Here is a 26,872-nt window from a genome sequence, read left to right on the forward strand (position 1 = left end):
CATCTATTTTTAGATTGTGACCCCATTTTGATATCAAGAATTTGTGGCGACCCCGAAGATATTTTTTTTATTTTCCAGAATTGGTTTTTAATCATGTTTGAGCTCAGATAATATTTATTCACTGCAATTTAGTTTCACTAAAAGTGAAATTATAGAAATACAGTTGTTTAAGTTTGTGCTGTTTTAATATTTTTTTTTAAAGCATAATATTTAAAAACAATTCTAAATCTATTCAAATTTTCCTGAAATTTTAGCCGACCCCATTTAAACTCCAGGTGACCCCACATGGGGTGCCGACCCTAAGGTAGAAAAACTCAGATTTAGTGGCTCCTGAATAGATTTGTTTCTATAATTTTTATCATTTCTGTTCATCTCACGCCTGGGGTAAGACCGTGACTGACACTTGATTTATTAATGTTCCACACTCTCTCTAAAGTACCCCCTGTAGTGGCGTTGCGTTGCCCTAGGGGTACATGTACCCCCATTTGAGAAACACTGGTCTAAAGAAGTACTGTTCTCCTTGTCTGGCAAAGAAACACAAGAAATCATGGTAAAAACACTTCTATGCATCAATCCATCTACAGGAAATCCCACAATGCAATGCGCAAAACTTCTACAATGTCAATAAAACAAACTTTTCAGCAGCAATTTAACCTTTTTTTTTGTTCAAGCAAATACTTTGATGTATTGATGTATGAGACCTAAACTATGTCTATCTGATAATACAACTACCGTCCCTAGCAGCTTCATTAGAAGGGTCACACATAGCAACACCACTCATTGTGAGGTAGACATGAACGAATCAAAGTATTTACAGTAAAAACGTGAAGCAAACCAAACGCTGACAAATAGCTGGTGAATGCGATGTGAAAGCAGAATGTGTAGCGTTTGAACTGGAGCGGTATTGCTGTTCGAGGTCTGAGGGGCGTGGCTTGATGACGTAGCTGGTCATCGAGTAGTGCTCCCCGACACAGAACTGCTTCCCGAGCTGGATCCACTGGATCCTCGATCTTCGTAGATGGAAATTTCAACCTGGTGCAAAGAAGTTAAGTGGCAAAAAGGTTTTTTGGGTTATTTAATAAGAAATAAAAAATAAAAACTGACTGAATTAATGATAAACTTTTAATACTAAAACCTGGGAACAGTAATTTCTGCTCCGTACTGATGCACAGGCTGTAATGGTTGTTTATTAGGGCTTTATTTACCAGTGAGTAGTTCCTACTGCATATTTACAAGTTAGGGCGATTTTGCCTAAAAAAAAATAAATTTCCAATTTTTTAAAGAAAAATCAGATTTTTGATTTTTTTTTTTTTTTTGTCTATGCACTTAAAAATTACTGCAGACATCAGATAAGAGCAACTTTATTGCTGTGATTGTCCTCAAGAGTTAAAATGTATAGAACAATCCCAAAATAAAATAAATGAGGCTCTGTCATTCAACGTGAAACAGTCTGAAAAAACTGTGGTGGGAAAAAGTATTAAAATTTAAAAAATTCGTTTTTTTTTTTTAAACTTGAATTTGCAAAAAAAAAATCGTTTTTATCTACAAATTTGATAAATTGATTAAATTGATTTTTTTTTTTTTTTTTTGCCCAGCCCTATTACAAGTTTATGAATATTATTTTATTATTGTTCATAGTTCCTGTTATGAACACATACGTACATCTGAATGAGGTAACCTTTAAAAATAATAATAATAATAATAATAATAATAATAATAATAATAATAATAATAATAATGTTTTTCTAACAATAAGAACAATGTAACAAAAAAAAAATCATTATTTTAAAAAAAAAGTCAGTTTTGTCTTTTTTTAGTGTAAATATCAGCTGGTTAGATCATTAAAAAATAAATAGATAAACTGGTTTCCAAGTGTTGCTGAGCAGTAGGAACTCATGGCTGGAACATAAAGCCCAAATAAAACTCTGTAAAACAATAACCAGGAATAAATATTTGCTCCCTGGTAAAGATAGCAGCTCTAACAACTGGTACAATGATATTTTAGCCTGCGCATGCAGTAGCAGTACCAGGTTTTAGTATCACCCAAACTTGTGTTGATTTTTCTGCAAAGTCAAAATAATGAAAAATAAAAACTACAATCCAAGGATACAACACGCATTCCCCTTTCAATGGGATCTGTGAGGAGAAGACCTCTGGGTGCATAGATCTTCTCATTCTGCTCCTGGATGTACTTGGCTATCTTCTTCAACACCTGAAGAACAGAGAGATGATGAAGATGATGAAGATGATCCATCCCTCTTCTATAACTTCTAACTAGGTCAGCTGTCTGTCAGCTCCACCACTTACTAAAAATAACATGAGGCGACAGCTGGGAGAGGTCCACGATGATGTATGACCGTCATTTTAAAGAGTCACATTAACCACAGAGACGCTGGGACGACACTATGGGCCGAGGTTTGTGCCACGAGAAACTGAATTTGAAAGTAACAACTTGAAATTGAATTTTGTTTTGAAACTGAATTACCGGTAGTAACTTAAAATTGTGTTTTTCCTGTTGAATTAAAAATTAATCTTAGTCGGGGTTGGGGTCAATTACATTTTTCAGTTTCAATTATCCATGTTCAATCAGGGTAATGGTGACCAGCATTTTTTTTCCAATTACAATTAGTTTCTCAATTACTAAAGTTCAATTACAATAAACAAGAAATAAATAACCTAATAAAAGTTAACCTTCCTCTTGTGTTAGCTTTCTGTTAGCATCGCTTACGGTCAATAACGGGTCCTAAATCATCTGTAAAATACACTAAAAACAAATATCTAGCATTTAATTTCTTTCCTATTTATTGGTTACCTTGTTAGTATCAATGAAAATACAGGTTTTAATATTGTTGGTGTGGGTGTCTGAGCCTTTTTTGTGTCAGTAAACCCTAGATTTAATTTTTTTTAATGCTAAAATGTGGGAAAGCTTGATCTGAAACATATTTTAATAAGTGTCAACTACATACTGTATGTGTAGAACTGTAATTAGAACTGTAACATGGTTCTCCAGTTTTGTGTTAAATTATATTTGACAATCGCTATACAATTACAATTACAAAGTGAATTATCTGAACTCAATTACAATTTCATTACGATTACGACAGCAACAGATTTTTTAAATTACAATTATAATGACACCATAATTGTAATTAATTATCAATTACATGATTACAATTATAATTGACCCCAATCCTTATCTTAGTACATTCCAATTTTTTTATATATATATATATATATATATATATATATATATATATATATATATATATATTTCTGCTTCTCAAATTCAGATTCACTGCATGAGGTTTTTTTTTTTTTAATCATGAAAAAATACTGTTTCAAGTTACTAATTCAGTTTCAAAAGAGTAAATTCAATTTAAAGTTGTTACTTTCAAATTCAATGCCAACTATTCAAGTTTCCAGTGGCACAAACCTCGGTCCATACGACGCTCCCATTCATACGTTACAATAAAACAATAAAGCGCCTCATTAACCTTCTCATAGCGCGTCTCCATGCAGAGGAAGATGAGGTACGCTGTGAAACAGGCGAGACACCCCTCCACGTAGGACTGTCCCCCGATCTTCTCTGCCTCAGCATAGTAGTTGTTCAGAGTCTTCACGGTGTCTTCAAACAACGTCTGCTCGATCTGGAGACACCAAGTCAAGAAAAAAAAAACTGTAAAAATCTAGATGTGAATCATTTATCAACTAAAACCACTACAGAAAGTTAAACTAATCTTCTTTGTCTGTCAGCAGGATTACATTCAAAGTACCAAACATATTTTGTCAACATTTGAACCAAAAATAGACATGGCTTACACCAAAGAGCAGGGGTGTCAAACTCATTTTAGTTCAGGGGTTTTTAAATACAGAGCAGTTTGATCTCAAATGGGCCACAGATTTTATGTAGAAAAATGAGTAATTTCAACATCATGGTCATATGGTGCCTCGTTTACACTTCTACATATAAATAAAATGATAAATATGTGAGAAACCGATAATATCCAAGCAATAAGTGATAAATATCAGTCCCAACAGGATCTTCACTTTAAATTTCCTAGATTTTGTGACCAATTTCTATTAAATAAAGGGAAATATTTTGTAAAAGTTTGAGGAAAACTGAAGGATTTTGAGGATTTTTCAATTAAAAATGACTGCAATCATGCAATATAAGCATCAGATAAACTGTGAGACCCTGTAAATATTGTTGAGTTTCATTTACACAATGATTCATTTTTACTTTCTCATGCGGACCCAATGGGATGCTCCAAAGGGCCGGATTTGGCTCCAGGGCCATGAGTTTGACACATGTGCCATAAAGGATTCCAGCATTTTTGCAAGTGATTCGGGTCAATAAAGTATGAAATCAGAAGATCATAATGATTTTCACGAACGCACATGCTTTGTTTCACAAATATATATTTTTATGCAAACTTGTAATATAAATCCACGGATAATGCAAAATGCTGAATGTGCATTTACATTTCAGGTGTGTTTGCTTTCAGCCAATCATGTGGCTTCTTACATTTTCTCCACACTTTTAAACCAATTGCAGAGCTACTGATGTGTGGGCGCATGCGCCGCGTTCAAACAAGAACAAGACGCACTAAACTACAATGGCAGAAGAGACGGCATGTCAGCAAACACACCTGATTGGCTGATGAATCTGTCAATCACTTTTATCACCCAATGGTGACGTTCGTTGACCCGCGACGTTGGGGCAGTCTCAAAATTCACCGCACACACATTTCTCTCACAAATACACAGAGGTTTCACAGCAGTTTGTAAATGCACACTCGGCAATTTGCATTATCTGTGGATTTATATTAAAGTGTAAAATAATATTTGTGAAGTAGAGCGTGTGCATTTCAGAATTTATATTACAAGTTTGCATAAAAATGTATATTTGTGAAATGGATCGTGTGCATTTGTGAATCTGAAATACGACTGTGAAACAAAGCACGTGCATTCGTGAAAATCATTATGATACTGTTCTGATTCCATAACATATTGATTCTGGATCCGTTTCAAATATCAAATCATCCCTATCTCTCATCAATGACGAAATTTCAAAAATTCATATCTGAGTTTGTAATTGACCCGTCTTTATGAAATTTGACTCAGTTCTTCAAATATCCTACAGAGTTTCATCTGGATTGGACCCGAATCACACATTTCATTGCTATTTAAAAATAATAATAATTGAAGTGCCCATACATTTTAACCTATACTGTATCAATATCAATTGGGATAGAAATGTCTTCTAAGCCTTTAAAGTGTGAATACTCATGGTACCACGATCAGAATCATTAATCCAGATAACTGACATTTGCTGGAGGTTTGCACTCTTATTAAAATAGTTTTCAGTAAATATATATATATATATATTTTAGTCCTTCAGGGTTACACATGATGAATTTCAGCTGGAAAAATTGTAATTTCTGCACATTTCCGTACAATTGAACTCAACAACAACAGAAGTCCAGAGTTAAAGATAAAGTCTGAGGGGAACATTTAAGAATTCTTACCCTGCTCTCCAACTCAGAGGGGAACTTGGTCTGAAACCTGCATGTGGTCCCTTCACTGTAGTCCCTCTGAATGAAAACTTTGTTGGCTAGAGATGCACTGTGTCTCAACTCCTGCAGGTTATGGAACTGAGGACAGAACACACATTTCAACACATCAAACCATACATGCATTCTTACTGCTTTTTGGATCTGTGTGGAACTAAAAGCTGAATCCAGGCGACAAAATACACTAAAGTAATAGATAATGATAATCACAGCGGGGCCACAAAAATGTGTTTGTTTGACCGGAGGGCCACATGATCAACATTCATGTCAGCATTTAGTATAATGAGCGATCTGAGCATTAATACAGGATAGTTTTTTTATAGTCATTTTGTGTGTTTTTCTGTTATTCTGTGTATGTTTGTTGTGGTCTTAGTCGTTGTGAGGCAATTTGTGCATTTCTGTGGTCCTTTTGTGTATTTTTCCTGTAAAATATATGTTTTTTGAAGTCATATTGTGTATTTGTTCTATCATTTTGCGTTTTTTTGGAGTCATTTTTGTGTATTTCTGTTGTCGTTTTGCTTGTTCTTTAGTACTGTGGGTTTGCAGAGTCATTTTTTGTGCTTTTGTTGTCATTTTCTGTAATTTAGTATATTTTGTGTATTACTGTTGTCATTTTGTTCATTTTTGTAGTATCTGCTGTGTTTTTCTCTTGTCATTTCCTGTTTTTAATCTAATGTTTAAATTCTTCTATTTTTTTTTTTTATGTATTCTTGCTCTTGTTTTGTGTACTTTTCTATCGTTTTGTACATTTACATTGGCGGCCGCATAAAATTAGACACAGGGCCTAATTTGGGCCCCAGGCTGCCAGTTGCCTAACCCTGATGTATGTGGTTCCAAATAGGAACATTACTTCAATCAAAAATATATCTATTCAATCAGAGAAAAAAGTGTTGAAATGTAAAACATGTATATACATATATATTTGAAGACTTTTGTTCTTTGATTATAAATGTTTTTTTTATTTTTTTATTGAAGTAATCTTTTTTTATTGCAAATATTTTTTGTTCTTGAAGTCGTCTTTTTAGTATTTGGGCTATATTATGGGTAATACTTAGCGTTTATTATTTAATCCAAAAATAAAAACATTTTCAATCAAAGAAAAAAAAAGTGTTCAAATGTAATTATATATTCAATTTCCCATATATGTTTTTTATTTTTAACATTTGAAGACTTTTTCTTTGATTGAAAATATTTATTTATAGATAGATAGATAGATAGACACAGTAGATAGATAGATAAATACAGTAGATAGATAGATAGATAGATAGATAGATACAGTAGATAGATAGATAGATAGATAGATAGATAGATAGATAGATACAGTAGATAGATAGATAGATAGATAGATAGATAGATAGATAGATAGATAGATAGATACAGTAGATAGATAGATAGATAGATAGATAGATAGATAGATAGATAGATACAGTAGATAGATAGATAGATAGATAGATAGATAGATAGATAGATAGATAGATAGATAGACACAGTAGATAGATAGATAAATACAGTAGATAGATAGATAGATAGATAGATAGATAGATACAGTAGATAGATAGATAGATAGATAGATAGATAGATAGATAGATAGATAGATAGATAGATAGATAGATAGATAGATAGATACAGTAGATAGATAGATAGATAGATAGATAGATAGATAGATAGATAGATAGATAGATAGATAGATAGATAGATAGATAGATAGACACAGTAGATAGATAGATAAATACAGTAGATAGATAGATAGATAGATAGATAGATAGATACAGTAGATAGATAGATAGATACAGTAGATAGATAGATAGATACAGTAGATAGATAGATAAATACAGTAGATAGATAGATAGATAGATAGATAGATAGATAGATAGATAGATAGATAGATAGATAGATAGATAGATACAGTAGATAGATAGATAGATAGATAGATAGATAGATAGATAGATAGATAGATAGATAGATAGATAGATAGATAGATAGATAGATAGATAGATCAATACTTTATTGATCCCAAAGGAAATTGTGCAGCAGTCTCGTGAACTGATTTATTATTTTTCTGATTGAAAAGTATTTTTTTTATTATTGAATAATAAAGACACAAATCTACCTCCATAGAAGTGATGGACAGTGATTGGAACACTGCTAACCATAGACAGTTTACAGGAGCATTTTTAGATACAGTGTCTAGTGAATGAGTCCCCAGACATAGCTGATATCCATTCATCAATACGTGGCTAATATAGATGTATGTGCTGCTGTTAGTGATTGATTACTCTGTGACTCAGTGTCTACTCTTTTTCTGCCTTGTTGACTGTTTGAACCCAGCCCAGCACTGGACACAGTATCTATCTACCACACACAGGGATGTACAAGCAGTAAGACACTGAATGTCTGCAAACAGATCAATGTGAGCAAACTGGATTAATGACACACTTCAATCAACCTGAAGTGAAGCAACATAACCCATTACTCATTGTAAAACCCCACTTACTGCTTATTTATATATTTTCTACTGTTATCTTGGCCAATATCTTTTTTTTTTCCACCGTAATTTTCCTTTTTGCATTTTTGTATTTAGTTTTCTTTCTAAATCTTCTATAAAATCTAATGCAGAAAATATTTTTAGAGAAGTGGAATATAATTTAAGAGAAAAACTACATTTTAAGCTAGAATATGTGAGAACAACAGTGAAGAGGGTGAGTATAACAATTGCAGGGGTTAAATTATGGAACTAAAATATGAAACAAAACAAAGCACCAACATAAACTTTTTAAATCATATATCGTTAGTAAGTATAAGAAAGAAGAGCAAAAATGTTGCCTAGGACAGCAATAATATATGATATGTATATAATGGTATAAAATATATTAACACTGAAACATAATAAAAGTTTTGTGCTAATTTATTGATTGCCACTCTAAATTTAATTGATGAAACTTGTGTCGTCAATATGAAATAGTATAATGTAAATATTAAGTACATGTCATATACATTCATGTGTATGTATGTATATATGTGTACGTATGTATATACTGTATGTTGGATGTGAATGTATAAACTGTAAACATAAAACTTGTGCAGAATGTATATTGTGAAAATAATAATATAATTTGAATATTTTTGGTGTGCGATATTATGTAGAGAGGGCTGGCCGATGTATCAAGTTTCAAGATATATCGCGTTTTCTATTTTGGCAATATAGAAAATTACAATATCGCCTATATCAATATATATATATATATATATATATATATATATATTTTTTTTTTTTTTTTGTTTGTTTTTGTTTGTTTGTTTAAAAACACTTGTTTTAGGAGTCACTGCTTTCACTACTTCTCAGAAAAGCACTAAAAAAAAGCACAGTTAGATGGATTTCTGAGTGCATTCTAACCCATACCTTCCCCTAAACAAGCCACACTACAGAACTCACTCACACGTGCTGTCCGTTAGAGGATAAAAAGCCAAAAGTGGCACATTTTGTGTAACTGTACATTAATAAATGTGCGTGGGAGGCTTTTTTTACCAGCAAATTTAACCCTGAATTATCATTCTGGTAAGACTTGATATGACAAAAAATTATCGAGATTTATATCGTATATATTGCCATTTTGAGATAAAATATTGAGATATAAGTTTTGGTCCATATCGGCCAGCCCTAGTCTAATCTCATCTAAATATTCTAATACATGAAAAACTAGTCAGCCACTCCTTTTCATTAGAGCGGGGCGATATATTAAGTTTTCTATTTTGGCGATATAGAAAATTACAATATCGCCTATATTGATGTATATTATTATTATTTTGCATCAAAATACCTGTTTTAGGAATCGTCCGCTGCTTTTTGCTACTTCTCCAAACAGCATAAAAAGCACAGTTTAGATGGATTTATGAGTGCATCCTAACGCAGACATTCCCCTACAGAACTCACTCATACGTGCTGTCCGTTAAGAGGCGAAAGCTACACAATATGTGCCACTTTTGGCTTTGTTTGTTAATTAATGTTCCTGAGTGGCATTTTTCATCAGCAGATTTAACATTGACTTGTCTTTCTGGTCAGACTTCATATGAAGTAAAATTATCGAGATGTACAGTAGTCCCTCGCTATAACGTGGTTCACCTTTCGTGGCCTCAGTGTTTCGCAGATTTTTTTTACAGTGCAATTTTGCATGCATTTTTTTTTTTTTTTTTACAGTGTATCAATGCGCATTGTGTTCTGCATCCCGATTGGCTGCTGCGTTCACACCAGATGCGTCACGAAATGTCCATACGACCAGATTACATACAACGGCCCAGATGCTAAATCTCTCCTGTGCAGCGGTGCGGTCCGATCCGCCCGTCATTTGTTGACGATGACGTCAGGTCGTCAACACGGACACCGGTCTGTTCACCCATTCAACCATGGAGTAGAAGCTGTGTGTGACCACCTGGAGCTGTATGACACAGCCTTTATAACCCGGACCAGACTAGGAAGGATTTGGCGTGGAGGAGAATCAGTGAGGAGGTGGTAGTAGCAGGTAAAAGTTCTCTCTGTAGCACTGAGCTAGCATAGCATTAGCCGCATTTTTCCACTGGTGTTTATGAGAGGAGAAAAAGGAGCACAGCTCCTCTCTTCAGCAGGCAGTGAAACTCACCGAGTTGGATGTCGCTGGTGGGCGGGGCTTTGCTTCAAACGCACACATGAAGCGATTGGGAAAATGTATTGATCCTGCGCACTCTGAAGTGCTGTACATTTGCAAGTTTTCTCCCCGACAAAACCCACAATGTCGACGTCTGTCTGACAAAAGTGTATAAAGTGTGTGGGGAGGCGTTTCACAGCCTTAAAACATGTAAAATAATTGTAGAAAATAAAGCCGACTACTTCGCGGATTTCGCCTACTGCGGGTTATTTTTAGAACGTAACCCACGCGATAAACAAGGGACGACTGTATATTGTATATATCGCCATTTATAGGAGAGAGAAAAAAGATCAACATGAGTTTTGGGCCATATCGCTCAGCCCTACTTTCCATTGATGACAACACAGATGGAGAACAGTGAGGAAGGTCACTGTCCATGGTGCTGAATGGGTGTTCAACCCCCCCCCCCCCCCCCACACCCCTACACACCCGGATTAAAAAGGCTTCACTGCGCACAAAACAATGTCAGTTTCAACCACCACAGAATGAACACCATAGACACAGGGTTGGCATGCTTTTGTGCATTCATGCAATTATTATTATTTTACCTAAATACCAGTTTCTATCATAGAAATGTCAGACCTAGTGAAGTTAAACTGGGATAATAATGAGGAGGAGGAGGATGTAGGACACGGACGTGATTTGAGACAGACACCAGCCCACAGACCCTCACTGTCCGTAACCAACACAAAACGCCTGCTTTTTAAAATGTTACTTCTATTAATTAATGTTCCAGTAACTATAGGGGGGTTTTAATTTATCCCATTCCGTGACAGACTTACCTCTGTCGCCATGTTTTCATCTGAAATCGCTCAGTGAGACATGAAGAGAAGGTGGGCGGGGCTTCTGAGTGACGTCCGTTTGAAGGAGCGATGACGTAATGACGCTCACTTCAACCTTATCCTGTTGCTCAGAATTTTAAAGACACATTTGAAAGAATCTTGTTTGTAAATAAGTGGAATAAAACTGTATTTAGTGCCTCCAGAATAGACTTATGTCATAGTTTTGACTATTTACGTCATCTCCGTCCTGATGTGGGACCAAGAACTGTATTTTCAGTTCATGTTGTATTCAAAATAAAATTAAATTTCCCCCAATTATTTTTATTACCAATTTTTCCAACGGTTATATACAAATCACTTACATGTATACAGTGAATGTAAACAGAAAAGAAAACAAAAACGGAAGAAAAAAATGAAAATAAATAAAGCAAAAAATCCCGCACACACTTAAGTACATATATAGTAATAAATAACTAGGTCAACTTAAGTATTAGGAGGTCCGTTCAAATGTACTTATTATAATAATCAATATAGAGTTGCCAAATTGAGTAAAACATTTGTTCTTTTTTCCTTAAAGAATATGTTAAAAATCCAATAAATTTCTATCATTTTTTGTGTTTTTAGTGTCATTTTGTTGTCTGTTCTTTTTATTATTCAGTGCATTTATATCTTATTTTGTGTGTTGTTGGTATTATTTAAATTATTCTGAGTTGGTTTGTTTTTGGTGTCATTTGGTTGGTTGTTTCTGTTATTTTTGTGAGCAATCTTGTGTGTTTTTTACCTCTCATTTAGTGCGTCTTTGTTGTCGTTGTGTGTGTTGCTGGTAATGGTATTTTTCTCTTAGTGTGTGTGTGTTTTTGGTGACATTTTGTAGTTTGTCTGTTCTTTTTATTACTCAGTATATTTTTCTCTTATTTTGTGTGTTTTTTTTGTAGGTTTGTGAGTTGCTGGTAATATTTAGCATGATTATCATTTCTAACAAAAAAAACAAAACCCCACATTTTTAATGCTTTTATTTGTTAATTTTCCCCTCTTGCAAGTACCCCGTATTGCCATTGCATACCCTTCGGAGTAAGGTATTGTAACTAGTCAAAAATGTGTTTAAGCAACAAAAACCAGCAGAAATATTGGTTATAAATAAATTGCACAAATTTCCCAGAAAATAGGAAAGAAAAAAATTGAGCCTCAGTCATACTATAAAAGATTAAAATACATAATAAAAGGTTGAAAAGGTTTATTTCCAATTACACATTTCTTTTTGTAGCATTAAAACAGGGGCGAAATATACAGAAAATGTTATTAGGTCAAACAACAATGTTCTGTTTTGAGTTTTAAATTAAATATATTAGATATAGAACAATTCACAGAAAACTGTTAACATATATAATTAAAACCAAAGCAAAGGAGATACAATCATCTGTGTCTCAATCATTACATCTTTGCGATCAGGATCTTCTCACAGGGTTGAACCCCTAACCCTCCACATCCATACGTCCATGTTAGAATTTTGAGGCTCTGATGATTAGTTTGTGTTCATTCAGATGAGCCAGTCGTCCAGTAGAGTTGACTCATATCCAGTTTGGGGTAAAACATGCTTGTATGGTATAATTTGACAAATAATTACAGAACTGGGAAGAAAAAAAAAACATGATAGCATGGATTTAAATAACGATAAGAGTCTTAAAAACAGGATCTACACAACTTTTCACAAGTTTCAAAAGCTTCCTTCCCCTTTTTTAAATAGCCCATACCAGTCAGAAATAGCTAGAATTACACTGTGAATGTGCTAGACAGGTAAACATGAATATTCCAGTGCCTGGAGTGTCCCTATAAAATAAGATATGGTCATTATAAATGCCCCTGAGCAACAGTTTATTAAAAAAAAAAAAAAAAAAGTATGACCTAATAGTTGGAATCTATTTAATAGCTTTGTAATACCTTTTTGAGAGAATTTCATGAATTTAAACCAACCAAATCCGTTTTTTTTCCAATCCTAGAGGATACTATACAGTTTTTACAATCTACAGCTTTACTAAAGTGCAGCTTTGCTTTTGTTTACGCAGATAAAAAAAAAAAACCCACTTAACCACAAAAGTACAGTTGGTCAAACACAGGGACAGAATGTATCAACATTCAAGTAAAATTATTCCCGATATGGATAAGAGAAAAAAGGGTTTCTATTTATTTCATCGCACTTAAAAGCTACTCAAACGAGCTGAGTGTTCACCTCCGTTAATACACGTGCATTGGTTTTATCACTGCTGAGAAAGGCAAAATCCTAGGTCCAATGGTATCAATTTTGTTGTGCTCTGTGGGATATTATCAGTGCTGATAAGATCCAGTCATTTCTCTGCCGAGTGACACGCAAAAAAAAGTCTGACGTATTACATACATAACAAAAACTAAAACAAGTTGAAGAAGAAACGAGGAGGGGGGGGTCTTGGATTTGCATATGGGAGGTACTTTGCCTTCATGTGAAGCCCGTGACATGAGGTCAAGGCATCGATGACAGAATTAAAGAGGACACAGTGAATCAACTTCTGCAAGAAATAAAACAAGCCGCGCTAATGCAACTTGATGAGAGCAGAATTACAGGCAGCACAAACAAACACCGTTTCTCTCTGCGCCTCTGGAGCTGAAGAAAAAACAGAAACAAGAGGGAAAAAAGTGGATTATTTTTCAAACCACATGCAGTTTGAACACTTTACTACATCAGAAATAGCCAAAATACTTCCACTACAATAATGCTTTACCTGTTGCACCCATACAAGATCTCAGAACTTTAAAAGAACAGCATCGGGAACAAAAGCTGTTGCCACAGTTACTGCAGCTCCTCTGCAACACAAAGATACCTCAGGTAATCAGGTTAGAGCTGGAGCCAATTAAAAAAAAGACGTGATTCATAATGAACCTTGTTTATAAAGCGTGCTTACGCAAAAAAACGGGGCTTGGGAAGTGGCGCAAAGGTTGTGATTTAATAAAAAAATGGAATGCACTGGTGCACTAACTAACACACCATGGTGAGGTTTAAGAGCTGGTGAATTGGAGCCAGATTCATCTCATACATTTAATGTGCTCACATATCATATATGTTCTGACGCACAACAGTGTCTGCGCTCGTGCGCGCTCTGTTGCGGACCCACAACTTTCTGAAATGAGGTTGTGACAGTTTGGGCCCAGGTTTGTCCTGTAGCAGAAACACTTTGACCGTGTGTCTCAGAGGCTTCTTTTCACCTCAGTCAGTATGTGTTTGAAGGTTGGATGTACAAAGAGGTGTACATACTCTGTACTCTTTGTGCATTTTTTGTATATTTGTTTTTTGTTGCCGTTGTAGTGTGATTCTGGAGTCATTTTGTGTATTTTTGTATCTTTTTGGTGTAGTTTTGTGCATTTTGTGTTTTTTTTTTGCATAAATATTTAGTTTTTGAGTAATTTTCATATTGTTTGGTGTATTTTTCTGTAATATATGTTTTTTGGAGTTATTTTGTGTGTTTTTGAAGCCTTTTTGTGCGTTTCTTTACTTTTTGTATAAATATTGTTTCGTTTTTTTGTTTTACTCATTTAGAATGTTTTTTATTATAAATACCTTGTGTGTGTGTGTATGTGTGTGTGTGTGTGTGTGTGTGTCTGTGTGTGTGTCTGTGTGTGTGTCTGTGTGTGTGTTCAAAGCTCACCCTTTTCTTTAAGACTGAGAAGGCAGCATTGCAACCAGAGCAGTTTCCTTTAGTAGAAAAAAAAACATTTCAACACAAAAACGACTACAATAGGAAGTGTCTTGGTTTTACACAATTAAATTTTTCAGTTGAAATTATGTTTTCAATTACCCATGTTCAATTACAATTAATTACGATTACAGTGTCCTGCATTTTTTCCAATTACAATTAAATTACAATTGTTGATATGCCACACCTGCGAGGTGGGACGGATTATCTTTGCAAAGGAGAAGTGCTCACTAACAGATTTAGACAAATTTGTAAATAATATTTGTGAGAAATAGGTATTTTGTGTATATAGAAAATAGTTCAGCTCATGAAAAACGGGAGCAAATACCAAAGTGCCTAACGCTTATAGTTTCCATGGCAATTACAATTACAATTTCATTATGATTATGACAGCAACAGATTTTTAAAAGTACAATTACAAATACGTCATAATTGTAATTAATTATCAATTACACAATTACAATTACATGTGCCTCCTGTTATGTTTTAACACTGGGATAAATAAGGACTTCACTGACCTGTGGCTGTAGTCGGGTATCGTTTACGCAGCCTTTCTGTCAGCTTGGACACTTTGCTACGGATTGGTTCATTTCTACTTAAAAGCCCGTTTTCTGAGATTGTGTCGTAATCTGGTGCTCCAAGAGGCCCATCGTCGTCGTCCTAACAGAGACAGAAAACACAACAACACAAAGGCTTCATGAGGGTCACGTCATCAATGCAAGAGAATGGGTGGTATGGAGTTGTAACAATGGCAGACCCAGTATTTCTGACAAGACATGAAAATCACAGGCAATGAAAACAGGCATGGTTTGATCCAAGATATTAATTCTACAAGCTGAGAAGACTAAAACATGCACAGGTGGGTGGGACGGGATGCATGCTAATGTGACACCTCTGACAGATAGAAAACTAACACACTTAAACCATCTGGCAATCAATAAATCAAAAAGAAAGAAATATTCATTTAAATATATAGTTTTAAAAATGAATGATAGATTTAATGTTTAAATGAGACATTGAGATACATTTAGCTGAATACAATACATTTTTAAAGTGTTTATTTGAATAATTAACAAGTTAACAAAGGCCTTTATCTTAAATATAAATAACTACAACTTCTTCCAAGAAACTCTACTTTGTTAAGAAGTATATTGAGACTCAAATCGCTCAGAGAAAATCAGCCAGATTAAGAAAATCTCCACTGAAAAGCCATTTGATTACGTCTAATGCAAACATTGAGGAAGTTTTAAGGCAAATAAAATGAGTTTTGAAAATTCAATCAGATTTTACGAAAACAATATTACATCCTCCTGCACCAAAGGCAGCTTAAAGATTTGTGTTTCTCATTATGCAGACCATATATTTATGATTTACACATCAGCGTGTCGTAGAAAGTCTGCCTAGAAATTGTGATTATGTTCGCAATAGTTAGTGGAGCCGATTTTTGTCCAAACAGCCCTAATACTCCCGAGAGACTCCATTAGACATCTAAAGGTGTGCTGTGGTATCTAGTAATACATTAGCAGTAGATAATTGTTGTCAGGTGAGGCAAAACTTCATGAGTTCAGTTTAACCAGGATGAACCCACAGTTGCCTAGAAAGGCAATTTAAAAGCCAAGATTGTTCACATTTTTGATTTTTGGTTCCTGTGAAGCATTTAAGTTCATATGGTTTCAAAAAGTGGACTGTTTTTGATTTATGGGAATGGGGCACACCACGCGTCCACAGTGTAATGAAGGATTGCACCAGTGGGCTTATGGTCAGATACAATACGGCTACAGAGGGAACTGATACGTCCTAAAAACAGAACTATTCTGTACAATTTCAGAGGCAAATGTGACTTTTAAGTATCAATCGTTCATGTTTGTTGCCATTAGTTATTAAAAGTGCTTTGTGTCTGAATTGTTTGTACATTTTTTAATTTGTAGTTTTCATAGTGTTGGATGACTGGAGGGAAAATAAATGTTAAAAGCCATCAGTATGATTCATGGCTTTCAATCCCTCAAACCTGAGTAGTCACATGCAGTATACGTCATATCTATGTTATTATATGTTATTACCACTTTTCCAGTCCTCCTGCTTTACAAAACACACTTAAACATCGCTCCTGTGTATCCAGTATGCTCTAACGCATAAATAATAAACATCACTAAAAGGAAAAGCGATCAGTGCATTTAAGCCCTGGGTTCCCAAAGTGGGGTACACATCATAGGGAGCATATGGTTAGAAATTAAAAACAGCGTGACAACATCAGAAACTGGGATATGAATAGACCAGCAGTCAGGGTCCTCCTAACTTGGCAAGAGCCAGATTGATGTGTAGCCCTTCCTCTAACTCGAGTTGTCCACATTGATCTGGTTCTGTGTCTGGTGAATCCTTTCAGAACCAGGGAGGGACATGAACAGAATGCTTGAAGCTGATTGGGCGAAGCGCCTGTCCACCATGATTTGTTATAGCCAATCACATGGCAGAGAAGCTGCTATGGCTACAACAACAACAAAGCTCCACTGGTGAAAACATACGTCTTTACCGTCAACAAATTTACAACAAAGCGTCTCTCGCTGTTGCTCTTTCAAAAAGGAAATGCTGGATTCTTCAAAAACTGAGTTTATAGCAGCTTTCACACGTTCATAATCTTTCTATTTTGATTCGGAGCTATGCTAATAGCGGTAGCCCAGCTAGTTTTTCTCCCTCCAGTTGTGCATGTGCCAGTTTTGGGTCAACGCTTCTGCCTTCGTCACACCCAGAAATCCCACCCAAAACCACAACACTGCCTCATGATTGGTTCTAACCGGTTTGTTTCGCTTACAAAAAGTAAGGGCAGGAGCAGCACAAGATGGATTCTGGTGTTTGTGAACACCAGGAGAATCCATCTTGCAGACAAAGTTAGGAGCCTCCACGCATTGCCACAAATCACACATTGGTCTCTGTAAGACTGCCCTCTAGTGGTGAAAAAAAACCCCGAAATAATGGTGAGAGACAATTTGAACCAAAAACTTTAAAAGTGTATCTAGAGAAAATTACCTACCGTAGCTTTAAGACTCAGACTCACTAAAGTTGGAGCGAGTTGTATTTTACAAATCTCCCAACAAAAGTTTGGGAGATTTCTTTCTTCCAAAAAAAAGAGAGTTTCTCACTGAAAATGTCTAGAGGCTAATTAATTAAATATACTGGGTGATAATTCTGAATATGATGTGTTATTGTTTTCTAACAGATTTTTTTTTTTTTATTCTATATTATTCCTCAACAGGATAAGTAAAATTCAGGGACAAATGTCACTGTAGGGCTACATTGTATATGACATTAGATTATTATGTTTTCTAAGTGTGCAGAAGTAGGGGGTACATGGCTTCAGATTAAATGTCTGAAAGGCTACGGGACTGTGAAAAGTTTGGGAACCACTGATTTAAGCAAATAAAACAAACCAAAAAAAACTTGTGTCATTTTAAGTTTGGAATTTGGTTCTACTATGAGTTGCAGCTTTAAACAAAATCAAGGCCAGAAAAATGTTGCTGCTCACGTTGGCCATAAAAGCTGAAAGTCCTGTTCACTGTACAAAAAAAAAAAAGAAGATTCAGTTCTATTCTTTCACTGCTGATTGGATCATTTAACAAATGGAAGGGAAAACGGGAGGATGGATGAGTGGGTAGAAAGGAAAACCACAGAGGGAAATGCACTTACCACTAAAACCAAAGGGGTTTCCTTATCAGGAAACTGGACAACACAAAACACATTGATTATCCTCTAAGACACAAATTACTAACACATACACGAACAACACATGAAAGCATTCATGTGTCCATTGTATATTGTGATGTTACAGAGTAACATGCACTCGCCTCTTTAATACGGGGGGGGGGGGGGGACAACACTCACCTGCAGTGAAACTGACTGTTCCTGAGTTTAGAAAACAGCAGAGAGAAAGAAACAAAAAAAGCCACTGTCATGCTGCGATGCTGTGTGAACTACACAATAAGTGTAGTGGAGGTATTTAGATCAGAGGGTCAGTCTGCCATCACATTCAATGCTCTGCTCCTTAAGCCAGTCGTTCTCAAACTGACAGATGTGATGTCTGTAATATTAATTTTATATAATAGGCAGTAATAGTCCTATTCTGAATGGATAATAGACAAAGTTAAGTGGAAAATGAGCAACACAGAGCTTTATTACACTGAAAGCAGTAACTGTGTGTTCATGTGAATCAAATAGAAACATTTTAAGTGTCGTTTTTACCTCAATAGCATCCCTGAATTCATCATCAGGCTCTGCTTCCTCCGCTTCCTCTACGCTTCCAGGAGAAAAGTCCTGAAAACAAACACACCCACACTTGAAGACTAATTTACCCACATGAGAATTAATAAGATGAAAACATCCTCCAACAACAGCACTCAGAGCATAAACCTCAGCCAAGCGTCAAATATCCTCTTTGCCAGATCTTAGCAGTTATCTGGATCAGTGATCCTGATCATGGTACAATGATCATTCACACTTTAAAGAAATGGAAGGACTTTATATCCCAATTAATAACAATACAGTAGGTCCAAATGTAAAGGCACCCCAAATAATAGAGATGAAATACGCAATCTGGATTCGATCTAGATGAAATTCTGTAGGGTAATTGAGGAACCAATCCGACATAACTGAGTCAAATTTCATAAAGATCGGCCAATTATGATATTTATTGATCTGGACCCCCTCCAAAACTGAACAGAATCATTCAAATGTCTTTGATTAATTTTGTCAAAATCCATTAAACACTTCTGATGTAATCCTGCAAACAGAAAAACAAACACTGGCAAAAACATAACCTGATTACATTCCTTTGATTGTCATTATACAAAAAGTACAGCAAAATTGGGTGTGTAATGCAGTTAAATATATAAAACTTTACAATATTTGTTTTTAAAGTGTATAATGTGACAATAGGAATAAATAGAGTATGTACATTGCGGCCAAAGTACAAAGGGAGATCTATAAACCGCTGCGACCAGTCGTGCTGCCAACATGTTTTGTTTTTTTCTAACATTTGTTGACAAATTGACAAAACTCAATGTTTACAGCATAATGGATTCATGCCATTGTTTCTACATTTGCTGGAACAACCCCAAAAACTGGTCAAACAGCCCTAATGTTGGGCTCCAAAATAAAAATTAAGAAGTCACTTAAAGAAAGAATGTTTTATATCCCAAGAAAGAATTATCTTTATACTATATAAAAAAGAGATCAGATTTCTTCTTACATTCCCACATATAGTTATGAACCAATAAAAACAGTTTTTAAAAAAAAGAAAAAAAATGAAGTATTTTTGGGGATTTCAAGAGACTGTCACACAAGAACCAATGCATATTTGTGATTAATCATTAGTGATGTGAACAGTCATAGCTCAAAGCTTATCAAATTACAGGGATCTGAGGCATATGCAAAGTTGTTTACTGAAGACCCAAACATGTTAGAGCCTGAAACCCCAACAAACTTTTTTCCATATTTTGAGTGGCTGGCATGTCCACCATATAGGATGTACAGCAGATGTTTCTGTATATTCTGAGAGAGTAGGTGGAGCTGCGTTACTATACCAAATTTCAGTTTCCTATGTGATGTAGTTCCTGAGATATTGGAAGTTGAAAATGCAATAAAATATAGGACGCATGACAGACACCTCTCTAAAATGGCCATATCTCAAAAAGTATTCATACTATCAAACTATAAATGTGCAGTGTGCCTATTGAATAAATATGGAACAATTGGTCAAAAGTCCAGATTCTTTTTAGACTGAAGCGAGTGGAACTTCATTTTACCTCCTGGCTGGTTGGCGTTGGGGTCCTGTCCAACATGTTGCCTTGTTCCTGACCCTCACACACCACTTCAGAGTTCTGCGTCTGACCCGTGTGAAAGAGCTTGCCTAGGTCCAGCAACACTGCAGCAGCCAAACAGGGCAAATAAATAAATACATTTAAAAAAAAGCTCTTAATGGCTGAGAAAATCCATACGTTTGAAGTGGTCGTAGTTTAAGGAAGGCTGCCTTACCTCTGCAAAAGTTTCTGTTCCACAGAAAGACCACACTGTTGAGCCCGGCGAGAACCCAGCCCACGGGAGCAACATAAAGCAGACACACCACTGCTAGCATCCCCCCATAGAACCTGGAAGCAGAACAACAATGAGAGATCTTTAGAGGGACTCATGCCTGATGTCTGATGGTCAGTATAGCTAGCACCAGGGTTAGGGGCAATTACATTTTTCAGTTACAATTAGGTTTTCAATTACCCATGTTCAATCACAATTCAATTACAACAGTGACCAGCATTTTCTCCAATTAAAATTAAATTATAATTATTTTTTATCCTGAGAAAGTCAATTACAATTACGTTCTCAATTACAATTAATCACATTTACTGAGCCTGGAATAAATAACTTCCTCTTGTGTTAGCTTTCTGTTAGCATCTCTGATGATAGCGGGTCGTAAATCAGCTGTAAAATACACTTAAAAAATATATTTATCATCTAATTTCTATCCTATATATTGGTTACCTTGTTCTGCTTCCTAATCAATAAAAATATAGCCTTTTAGTATTTTTGGTGAGGACGTCTGAGCCTTTTTTGTGTCAGTATACACCTCGATTTAAATTTAAAATGGTAAAATGTGGGAAAGCCTGATATGAAACATATTCTAATAATTGTTAACTAGATATGTGTACAAATGTACATAGAACTGTAACATGGTTCTGCAGTTTTGCGTTAAATTATAAATGACAATTTTTATAGCATTTTCATGGGAATTACAATTACAAAGTCAAATATCTGAACTCAATTACAATTTAATTATGATTACGACCGCAACAGATTTTTAAAATTACAATTATAATTACACCATAATTCCAATTAATTATCAATTACGCATTTACAATTATAATTGACCATAACTCTGGCTAGCACCACTAGCACGCCTTAATGACATGTACAGTATACTGAGAAAGTTTAACCTATTTTCTATCTACATACGGTAAATGGACTTGGTAAAAATGGACTTGATTTTATATAGCGCTTTATCACCACACTGAAGCAGTCTCAAAGCGCTTTACATATCAGCTCATTCACCCATTCACTCTCACATTCACACACCAGTGGGACAGGACTGCCATGCAAGGCGCTAGTCGACCACTGGGAGCAACTTAGGGTTCAGTGTCTTGCCCAAGGACACTTCGACACATAGTCAGGTACTGGGATCGAACCCCCAACCTCTCGATCAGAAGACGACCCACTACCACCTGAGCCACGGTCGCCCATATTAACGGTACAGTTAATATAATCATTATTCTTATTTATAGACACAGATACACACCGTGATGACTTGGTATGATTGTCCCAGTACAGGACTTGGTAAACGGATTCTACTGACTGACAAGCAGAGGACAGCATGTCGTCAAGGTGCTTCAGCCTGAAAGAAACAAAGGATACACACATGCAGACGCTATAAAGCCTCATGAACTATTCATTCACATACAAACATGTCTGCTATATATATTTTTTCTTTCAAATAATAGTTTTTTCTCGATTATATTGACTTGTTTTTGTAACCATTGAGTGTAATAATCAAAATGGTATTCTAATTTTGATTAATTGCACAGCCATAGTTACAGCATTCTTCTTACAGGTCTTTGACTTCCAGCATGGCTTCCTGTTTGGTGAGGTGCACTGTCTGCAGGTCTCTGCGGTGCACGGCGTGATATTGCCTCCTCTGGAGCTCAGCTTCAGAGGCTTTGCCCCCACACCTGTCCTGCAGGTAACCCAGGGTAGCAGGCACCGAAATCGCCACCACGGTCACAGTGAACCAACCGACTGTTTCCACGGAGACCAAAGAACCAACAGATTAAAGAATAGTTAACGCTTTACTTGAAGTTTTATACATAAGGCTGACAATACACTGTCATTAGCATTAATAAGGAGTCATGAAGGTTGTCATTAAGTGTCATTCACTTAAATTATGACACATTTCGCTAAATTATGATACCTTTAAAAATATGTCGGCTTTTTTTGGGTTAGGTGGAGGGATCTAGTGGGGTTAGGGTTAGTCTAGGGCTGCACGATTATGGCCAAAATGGTAATCACGATTATTTTGATTAATATTGTAATCACAATTATATTCACAATTATTTATCATATTGGGAAAAAAAATCTGTATTTTATTGCACTACTTTTAAACAAACAATATGTGTACTGTTTACAGTGCAAAATTAAGCTTTAAAATTGAATTGAGATTAAAAAAAAAAAATTTAAAAAATGAACCAAAGGCTAACTGAATACTATTACGAAGTGCAAAGCCCGTATTTTAAAATGTAAATATTAAAGACGATCAGGTTAATTTAGTCATGGCATACAAAATCGCAGTCACGATTAAAATTTGATTAATTGTCTAGCCCTACGAAGGACACTTAATGACAGCCTTCATGACACTTTATTCATGCTAATGACAGCGTAATGTCAGCCTTTATGTATAAAACTTCGAGTAAAATGTTACCGAATAGTTCAAGTAACTTTAAAACCACAAAAAAGAGCTAAAAATAATAATAATCCTTAATGCCTAACGTACCTTCGCTAACTGTGCAGAAGAAGACGTTGAGGATTATACAGATGAGCAGCGAACAAACAGGCATCTTCCACCTGGAACAAAAGAGGCGTTAACATGTGATCACAGTTTGGTCCTCACACAACAGGCTGCACATAAACACACACACACCCAAGCACGTAACGAGTGACCTCCACTGCATCCGACAGAGGCTCCAGAAACAAAGCCATTCTCTTATAAGACACAACCATGTTGAGCAGGTCAAAGTTTGGTGTGCCGCGGGGGCTCCCCAACTCAGAGGCATCTGGGGATCCAGCTGTGTCTTTGGACAGGGAGTGAACCAGCTCACCCCGGTCCCCAGGAGCATGGAGGGGGTCTTGGAAACCACCTGTGCTGTGCATTGCCATTCCTGTAGAAAAGAGACCGGGGGGGGGGACTTAGAAAAGGACAGTAATGTTAAAAAAACACCCAAAGAATAAACTCAGTAAGGCTGCTCGATTATAGAAAAAATTATAATCACAATTATTTTAGTTAGAATTGAAATCACGACTATTTGCCAAGCAGAAAGTTATTTATTTTTTGAAAAAAACGATGTAAAATATATTCTTTAAACATGAATGAAATGTGTACCACTGAAATAAACAACTCAAAGTTAGTATTAACAATCGGTGCGTGCCATGCTTTATTATTTGTAGATGTCCAAAATCGTAGAAGTTTGTTTTATTTAGCAAATAAAATGTATGTAACATAAAAACAGATATATTTATATTATTTTTAATATGGTAATCTTTTTTTCTCGATTATGTTATTTTTGTAATTGTTGGGTGTAATAATTGAAATTGTAATCAAATTATGATTAATTGCACACCCCTAAAACTCAGGTTGAAATACATGAACTCATTGTAATTTGGGGCACCCCGATACAACACTTCTGATACTATACCGATGTTAAGTGTTACTGATCAGCTATCAGCACAAATTACACATTCATTTTATTACTTATTATGTACTGTGGAATGTTAAAAAAGGCTTGATCAAGTGATATCAGAGAATAATAGTCAGCAGCATTAAATATGAGAAAAAACTGACTCATTTATTATTAATCAATGGGTGCCATACAGTTTTAGCCCTAAACAGAAGAAATACTCTACAATTGAATAAAATGAAATAAAAATATAAATTAGAACACCTTGAAAAATATAAACTTAATAAATCCAATAAAATCAAATAAAAATATAAAGGGCAAAAATAACCACTAATTCAGAGGTTAGTGACCAACCCTTTTTCCAGTCGTGACCGTATTTTGACATCACAAATGTAAAGCGACCGCTGAAAGATTTTTTTTCTTGTGTGTGCTACAAATAGCCAACATTAGTGCACAGTGACATGTGCATCACCTCAGATCATTTTTTTTACTGAATTTTATCTATCTATTTATTCTATCCAAGTACAGGATACAGTTATTTCATATTTATTGTTTGAGATGTGCAGTGTTGGGTAAGTTACTCTAAACTTGTAATATATTTACAATACTAGTTACTGGGATTAAAATGTAATACATTTGTATTACAATATTACTGTTTCTAAAATGTAACTTACACTACTATGAGTTACTTTTGGTCCAGAACACTAATTATATTGCACTGATAGTGTTCGAATAACAAGTTTTTTTTCAAATACATCTGCTGTTTCAGGAGCAAAAAGCTCTTTTTTGTTCCCCATAAGTTATATTTAACTATAATTATCATCTTTTTTCCCTCAAATAATTGCAAACAGAACAAAGCAAATATGCACTTAAATTAAATATGCATGTATCTTCAGTTACTTTAATTGTAACTAGTAATATATTACAACTTTTCACTTTTGTACTGAGCTACTTCAAACATTAATATATTACTGTAATACATTAAAAAATTAACTAGTTACTCCCAACACTGGTGATGTGTACTTGAAACATTGTTTAAAAATAATAAATGAATTTTAATCCGTTTTAACCTTTATTTTATTTCCAAATTATTTTTATTAACGTTTTCCAACAGTTTTATACAAATCATTTACATATATACATTGAATACAAAAAAAAATAAAATAATCCTACACACTTTAAGTACAAAATAAGTACAAAATAAATGACTAGGTCAAATTAAGTATTATGAGGTCCGTCCAAATTTACATATCATTATAATAATTAATAAAGGGTTGCCAAAATGAGTAAAACATTTGTACTTTTTCCTTTATTTATTTGTTTTAACCAGTTACTAGACATTTCAAGCAACAGCATTATAATTCCAGGCGACCCCACATGGGGTCCCGACCCCAAAGTTGAAAAATTCTCAGTGTGATTGGAGTCCTTCTCTTAATCATCGTTATTGTTTGCTCCTATACTGCTTTGTTCTTTAATTAATTAATAATTTTACATTAACTATACCTTTCAATCGATAAGTTGCTTTTTTACCCGGTTAGTTTATCTAAATAAATTATATATTTGCACACGGAAGTTTGATTTTTTTTGTCTGAAGCATGTATATATTTAGTAAGAAAATGTAAGTTACACATGTTATTTTTTACCTTAGTTACGTTTATACTCATTTGTTTGCCAAGTACACATTTGGCTCGTTTTATTTGTTGCTTAAAAGTGTAATTTGTGTGCAACTAACAAGCATTCACTGCTGTGGCCTATGTGAAGCTGACAAACAGGAAACTCTGCTTTTTTGTAGTTGTTATCGTGCACAACGTGACAGGTGCAGCTCAGTATCCATAACATATAAGCTGAAGAATACGGAGTGTTTACCCGGAGCTGTGTGACCCAGAGGCGGCCAGCCTGAGAGACAGTGGCGGTGTGGAGCTCAGGCCGAGCTAGCAGGTCCACCAGGAGCCCGGAGGAAGGGAGAGCCTCCGAAGCAAGCCCGTCCGCTCAACATGGTAGTGGTTTCCGTGGGACGCACAGTTTGGAACGGTGTCCTTGTGGTAAAAAATGGTAAACAGCGTTAAGTGACGGATGGCTGCTCCGTGTGTCTTTGTCGTTTCCCGGTGTTGTCAATACGTCCGCTTCCTTGTTGCAGGATGAGCTAACAAGAGAAAGACCAAAGCAATCGATCACCCAGTGGGGATCATCCTTCCACTACAGTGACCTACTACGCTGTTCTCGAAATTGCTTTCCAAATTTGTACAAGTGTGTCGGAGTTTTCAAATTTATTTTTGACTATTTACATTTGTTTCTGGCACTGTGTATTTTTTATTAATTTTTGCACCAGCGGACCACTGGAGCTTTTTATTTAATATGAAATCAGAAAATTAAATGCATAACTAAGAAACAAAAACACAAAAAAAATTACCTTTTTTTAAATTATAAAACATAATCAGGTATGTGACAATATAAGAAATTTCAGCATTTTAACTATTTTGTTTAAAAACCAAACCCTAACTTTTAGCAATTCATGCAACTGTCATTTCTTAATTAAATTTAGATTACTTGAATTTGAATTGAAAAAAAAATAAAATCAAATAAAAAAAATCAAACCAATTCAGGAATAAAACACATATGGAATCATTGAAC

General features: G+C 35.1%; 2 protein-coding genes across 4 annotated transcripts; both read right to left on the reverse strand.

The window, feature by feature from the left end:
- Positions 1–554: 554 nt before the first annotated feature.
- golga7ba (golgin A7 family, member Ba) lies at positions 555–11,104 on the reverse strand. The gene is made up of 5 exons (XM_028452129.1): positions 11,035–11,104; positions 5,529–5,654; positions 3,495–3,647; positions 2,111–2,212; positions 555–1,032 (listed from the first exon to the last, which is right to left on the reverse strand). The coding sequence occupies exons 1-5, from the start codon at positions 11,044–11,046 to the stop codon at positions 949–951; spliced, it is 477 nt and encodes a 158-aa protein (XP_028307930.1). The 5' UTR covers positions 11,047–11,104; the 3' UTR covers positions 555–948.
- A 1,149-nt stretch (positions 11,105–12,253) lies between these two features.
- On the reverse strand, positions 12,254–26,416 carry zfyve27 (zinc finger, FYVE domain containing 27). 3 transcript variants are annotated; one of them, XM_028456576.1, is made up of 14 exons: positions 26,108–26,416; positions 23,488–23,725; positions 23,341–23,411; positions 22,403–22,589; positions 22,093–22,188; positions 20,781–20,893; positions 20,552–20,670; positions 18,990–19,061; positions 18,633–18,653; positions 18,438–18,470; positions 15,275–15,416; positions 14,709–14,755; positions 13,788–13,869; positions 12,254–13,669 (listed from the first exon to the last, which is right to left on the reverse strand). In XM_028456576.1, the coding sequence occupies exons 2-14, from the start codon at positions 23,721–23,723 to the stop codon at positions 13,599–13,601; spliced, it is 1,290 nt and encodes a 429-aa protein (XP_028312377.1). In that variant the 5' UTR covers positions 23,724–23,725; positions 26,108–26,416; the 3' UTR covers positions 12,254–13,598. The 3 variants fall into 3 exon arrangements, with proteins under 3 accessions (XP_028312377.1, XP_028312383.1, XP_028312392.1); XM_028456582.1 differs by lacking the exon at positions 18,438–18,470; XM_028456591.1 differs by lacking the exons at positions 18,438–18,470; positions 18,633–18,653 and having other exon boundaries at positions 26,108–26,414.
- Between the last annotated feature and the right edge of the window lie 456 nt (positions 26,417–26,872).

Source organism: Gouania willdenowi, chromosome 1 (assembly GCF_900634775.1).
Source record: "Gouania willdenowi chromosome 1, fGouWil2.1, whole genome shotgun sequence".
In the NCBI taxonomy this organism is placed as follows: Eukaryota; Metazoa; Chordata; class Actinopteri; order Blenniiformes; family Gobiesocidae; genus Gouania; species Gouania willdenowi.

Coding starts and splice junctions, on each gene's coding strand:
- zfyve27 (XM_028456576.1), bottom strand. CDS start 23,723: ATGGCAATGCACAGCACAGGTGGTTTCCAAGACCCCCTCCATGCTCCT. Junction 19,062..20,551: donor CAACGCCAACCAGCCAGGAG/GTAAAATGAAGT, acceptor GTTTGTTTTCAG/GACTTTTCTCCTGGAAGCGT. Junction 18,471..18,632: donor AACAGTCAGTTTCACTGCAG/GTGAGTGTTGTC, acceptor TGTGTTGTCCAG/TTTCCTGATAAGGAAACCCC.
- golga7ba (XM_028452129.1), bottom strand. Junction 2,213..3,494: donor TGGAGACGCGCTATGAGAAG/GTTAATGAGGCG, acceptor TCTGTTCTTCAG/GTGTTGAAGAAGATAGCCAA. Junction 1,033..2,110: donor TTGAAAGGGGAATGCGTGTT/GTATCCTTGGAT, acceptor TCTTTGCACCAG/GTTGAAATTTCCATCTACGA.